Genomic DNA, 5,701 nt, shown 5'->3' with positions numbered 1-5,701 from the left:
ATAGATAATATTTATAATGTTTCTCATGAACTGATAGTGATAATGTAAATTATCTTTGATGAACATTCCTGAATAATTTTTCAAATGTTGATTAATCAAACTTTTTTGTCCTCTTTATGATTTTATGCTTAACAGTTAATTAACAATTAGACAGAAGCTGAATGTTTGTGTTCAGATTCCACTGATATGAATAGGATTTCTGCACAGAAAACATCTGAGTGAGAAAAAAAATCTTTCCTTTGGTGAAAAATGTGCAGTTAGTTACAAATCTGTACTGGGATTTAAAATAAAATATTGTTTTCATACTATGTGAAAAAAAAATACAAAAAGCTTCTTGATTCAGTTAAATATTTGTCTTAAAATGAAAAAGCAGCAGATCAAAATTGTTGCACCCTATTCAGTGCCCACTATTTACCATAAGAGGGCGCTAGAGATCCTTCATCATGTTTCTGCCGCATTTCTACATTTATCCTACTTAGAAAACAAAATACAAGTTTACCACTGCCGATATCTGATAATGAATCACATCCCTGCAAATAGTATATAATGCATAAATATTTATGTTTAAACATACACACATATGATGAAAGCAGATAACAGACTTCCAAAATACCCCAAAGTTATACTATCTTATTTTCTTTAAAAATAATTAAACAATTCTGGTATTTCTGTTGAATTGCATCACATTTTTATACTTTTACAATTCGGATCATTAGTAAATCAGAGTAAAGGATTCTTTAGCAACTAGCAGGAAAAAAGTAAAAGAGACGACACTAGAGGAGTTAATAGTAAAATAAATTGAAGAGAGATGTTTAAAAAAATGAAGTCAGGAGGAAAAATATATTAAAAAGCGTTTTATTGCATTAAACTGAAGAATCTTTTTCAAATAGGAGAGGAAATGCAAGAAATTTCCATCAAAGCTGTAGTTACACATACAGAGAAAAATGTAAAATCTTTTCTGAAATACAGTCAGTTTGTTTTCTTTCTGGTTTTACTAAGGATTCCAGACAGGCAGCAACTATTTTCATTTATTTTGGAGCAAATGTTTAATTTTAAGTTTTATTATTGTCATGAAGTTCTAGTTTTAACAAAGAAAAAGTGAAATTCAGGCTGGAAAAAAAACACGGCAAAATGTGTTTTCTTCCTTTAAGCTTTTTTTTCTCTGGTTCTTTAGAAAGCTAGCTGTGCTCGGTCTCTAACACGGACATATGCAGACATTTACCCACATTAATTAGTGTGTGTGCATCGGTGTGTGTGTGTGTGTATGAAGAGATTGTGTCTGGAGCTGTGCAGAATAGCGTTCAAGCAGTTCAGGACAATAGGCTGTCAAACAAAGTGATTCTGCCTGAGCGCCGACCCCCTGCAGGAAGCATTCCTCACACAACCAACGGTCCGACTCCTAAAGGCCACAAACGGATGAAAATGTCCAAATTCCTTAAAACAAACATGAATCAGTTTGTGTCTGATCTGATCTGATACAGATTTACATTCAGTAACACCCAAAAAACTGATCTGAGCTCAACGTTAACTGTAGTGTTTATTTTTCCCCACTAAATATTTTCTCCTATTGATCAAAGCAGAATTTGATATACAGATAAATCTGCTCCTTTTAAATGTAAATCTGTTTCGTGTTTCTAGAGTATATACACCCACGTGACTAATAAAAAGAGTAATTGCATCATTAAACAGACAAATGGGCTAATTCAATTTTTATTTTCTGCTGAAAGAACTTGACCCAATTTAACAGCCAATCACAGCTCAGTTAAAATCTCCTGAGCCAATGCGATGCTGGGCACTGCCCACATGTGTGCATAATAATAAGAGGCAGGATGATAAGTGTGTGGAGTAAACCTGGAAGAGTTGCAGCTTGCTCAGTGTGCTTTGGAGATAACTCTGTCCCCTGCAAACCTTCACCATGGTCGACGCCTTCTGTGCCACCTGGAAACTGGTCGAGAGCGAGAACTTTGATGAGTACATGAAAGCACTCGGTGAGTCAGATTCTTTCTTTTTTGATCCTTATCATGAGCAAATACAAAATAAATCTATGTTTTCAGGTTATTTTTGAATGCAAACTGCACATTTATACTTAAGAGGTTTAACAGAATCTCATACCTGTTTCTCTTGCTCAGGTGTGGGCTTTGCCACCAGGCAGGTTGGTAACGTGACCAAGCCGACCGTCATCATCAGCCAGGAGGGAGACAAGGTGATGATCCGCACCCAGAGCACCTTCAAAAACACCGAGATCAGCTTCACGCTGGGGGAGGAGTTCGACGAAACCACCGCCGACGACAGAAACTGCAAAGTAAGAGCCCAGAAAACAAAACACAAACTGCTGTAGTTCATTCTATTCAGTAAGTCTCAGTAACATGGAAATATATTCACTGTCTAAATATGAGCAACTGAAGCAAACAAAATATGTTTTAAGATCAAAAAACTATTTATGATTAATTTAAAGACACTAAGGATTTGAAAACAAGCGTAAAACTTTTCTGCAAACTAAAAAGTTGAATTTTTTTTATAACTGAGTGAAAATTAGTGTTAGTTTATCAGAAATTGTGTGATTTTTATAACTGTGCAATTACTTAACATCTTAAACTCTGCAGAAAACCCAGCAGCTTTATTCTGGTTTATTCGAGGATTCTTCACACTGTAACTCTTATTTTATTCCTTTTAGTCCACAGTGACTCTGGATGGGGACAAACTGGTCCACGTCCAGAAGTGGGACAGCAAAGAGACCAAGTTCGTCAGAGAGATCAAAGATGGCAAAATGATCATGGTAAAGACAACACATGCAGTTCATATGCATGTGGACTTTTATTTATTTTATCTACCAAAAAAAGCTTAACACGGAATTCTGTAAAAATGTTCATGTTCTTCTAAACATTGTGAATTGTTTTTCCATGAACAAACAACAGTTTATTAAATATTGGAAGTATGAATTAGGTTATGTGCACAAATTAATGACACTTAAGCACAAGTGGAGCAAAACAATTGGCAGCAAAGAATAACATTAAATATTATCAAACATTCTTCCTTAATGACTGCATCTAAAATTCATTTTTATGATTGTTTGTCTAAACAAAGCGTATTACAAACCAAAGTTTTTGCTAATAAAACTTTATCATTTTGTCTGTTTTGTGCAGAATTTGACCTTTGAAGACATCCATGCGGTGCGCACCTATGAGAAGGCATGAGAGCTCCAGCTGGCAGCACCACGAACCGGCCAACCCGCCTCCATTTTATAATTATTGTGGACTGTTTGCTCTTTGCACTTCATTCTCCTCCACATGTAAAAGATCTGCAAGCTGCACATGTTTTGTAAAATGTTTTTTTTATATGAATACATTTCTGTCATGACAAATGGAACGACTTTGCAACTCTGTGTAAGACACAAAATAAAGAAATGAAACGTCTTGTGTTTTCATGTGTGTATTGCTTAAAATGAATGATTTGATACAAAACGTTTACAATATTGCACATCATGTTTTCTCCATGAGGGGATAAAGTTAATCCAATAACAAAAACACAGATTTTTCTCATTGCAAAATAATATTAAGCTGTTTTTGTAGCACGTTTTGAAATTCTGAAATGTGAAGCACTCAGTTTAGAAAATGTCTAACGCCATTATCAGCCCCACCCTTTGACATAGGGAAGGGTGGGGCTGAGGATATTTTCTGGGATAATTAAACTTCATGAATTACATTTTAATTACGAACTTGGGGACATTTTGAATGAGTTTTGGCAGAAATGTTCCTCTGACTGGATTTATTCATGACTAAATGCTCTCCGTTTTTATTTCATTTAAATTTTACTATAAATCAAATTAATAATTTTAGTAGAATATGTTGTAATCCCAAACATAATCAGTGTTTAAATAAATTACATAGGTGACAAGAAGTTTTATTAGAATGAACAAGAAAACAGAAATGTATTTTTAACATAAGATCATGAATCTAGATCAGGGGTGTCAAACTCAATTTCACCAAGGGCCACTTCAGCATATTGGCCACCCTCAACGGGCCACATTGACAGTATAAATCAGGAATGCCCAAGTGCAGTCCTCCAGACTGCAACTTTTAGATGTGTCCCTGCTAAAACGTACCCCAGACAAAAGGTTGACTTCCCTCATTAGCAGCAACTCAGTTCTGTAGAGGCCTATGAATGAGTCAATGATCCAGGTGTGTTAGAGAAAGAACACATCTAAAGTTGCAGAGTGATGGTCTGGAAAACTAGACTTGGGCAACCCTAGCATAAATGTATGAAAATACAATGTTAAAAATAAATTAAACAACACCTCATATTGTTAAATAACTGATTTTATGTATTCAAGTTTTAAATATTACATTTGAGTTTGCATGGATGTAAAATTACTGCTCAGTTTAAAAATTACAATATTTTTAAACTGCTCAGCTAAACTTCGCTCTTTAGCTCGTTAGCTTGTCGATGTTTCAGTTTTATTCGCTGGGAAAATTATTCTTTGTCTGCTTTAAAGATAAGCAGACAAAGAATAAAAACAAGTTTTGATATCAACTCTCAACTTCATTCACAAAACCTTTTCCTTATTTATTACACAACGAACATGTATTTCACATAAGAACAAAACAATGAGGTGATGTTGCCTGTCCTTGAACACAACGCTGATCCCTCTTCACCCTGTCACCAACTCACACATCCTCATTGTGTTGTGTTCTGTAAATAAACACAAAACAAGCAAAATCAATAAACTATATTCATATTCCAGTATACTGAGCTTTGGTTTTACATTCATTCTATTTAAATTTAGTTTGTTCGTGCTTACCAATGTTTTCCCCTGGTCAGTTCGTCCATGTCCGGTTTTAGTTCTTGTGCTGAGGAAATCCGCAAAACGGCGCGTAGGTTTTCGTCAGTAATGCGCGATCTGGTCTTGGTCTTGTTTAAATCCATTATTGAAAACATCTGTTCGCACAGATAGGTGCCTCCAAACATGGACAAAACACGAGCTGCGTGGAGTCGAAGCTGTGGCATCAAATCAGGGGGCAGGAGACGGTAAAAATTCTCGATTGAAACATCACTGAACTTCGCTCTTTAGCTTGTTAGCTTGTCGACGTTTCACTTTTATTCGCTGGGAAAATTAATAATCAGCTTGAGGTGACTCTGCTGCACTCTAGTGGCGAGAAGCCGTAATGTTGGCTGGTAAGAATCGGAAGGCATTATGGGAGATGTAGTTTGTAGTCAATTCGTACTCAAAACTTATTTGAAGTCAATCAATGGGGCTGTAAAACGTTGGTAGGGGGGAGAGGGCCACATAAAATGACGTAGCGGGCCACATGTGACCCGCGGGCCTTGCGTTTGACACATGTGATCTAGATAAATCATCTTTGATGATCTAAATTAGATTAGTGTGACTTTAAAAAGCAAGAAACATAAAAATTGGTTCCGGTAGAAACTTTTTTAGTTATTATCCTTAAAGGTCTCTAATATCTGAAGCTAACATATGTTTATGTATTCACGAAATTAGAAATTATTATAATTTATTGACCCCCCCCCCCCCCCCCCCCCCCCCAAAAAAAAAATAAAAAGTACTTTGATAATTACAATCATAAAGAAATATGGTATAAAAGACAAATTACTGCCTGGTTTGTTGTCATTGCTGGAGTTGTAAACACAGTACGTGCTCCTATTTTACTCCTCCCCCTTCAGATCTAAACCAGTCAGCTGATCA

General features: G+C 35.7%; 1 protein-coding gene across 1 annotated transcript; it reads left to right on the top strand.

The window, feature by feature from the left end:
* The first annotated feature begins 1,817 nt into the window (after positions 1 to 1,817).
* LOC102218712 (fatty acid-binding protein, brain) lies at positions 1,818 to 3,413 on the top strand. Its single transcript, XM_005806438.2, has 4 exons — positions 1,818 to 1,988; positions 2,130 to 2,302; positions 2,675 to 2,776; positions 3,144 to 3,413. Exons 1-4 carry the CDS (start codon positions 1,916 to 1,918, stop codon positions 3,192 to 3,194), a joined length of 399 nt encoding a protein of 132 aa, XP_005806495.1. The 5' UTR covers positions 1,818 to 1,915; the 3' UTR covers positions 3,195 to 3,413.
* Positions 3,414 to 5,701: the final 2,288 nt, after the last annotated feature.

This window comes from Xiphophorus maculatus, chromosome 15 (genome assembly GCF_002775205.1).
Source record: "Xiphophorus maculatus strain JP 163 A chromosome 15, X_maculatus-5.0-male, whole genome shotgun sequence".
Lineage (NCBI taxonomy): Eukaryota > Metazoa > Chordata > Actinopteri > Cyprinodontiformes > Poeciliidae > Xiphophorus > Xiphophorus maculatus.
Note: the sequence above shows the minus strand (reverse complement) of the source record. Positions and strands in the feature narration are given on the sequence as shown.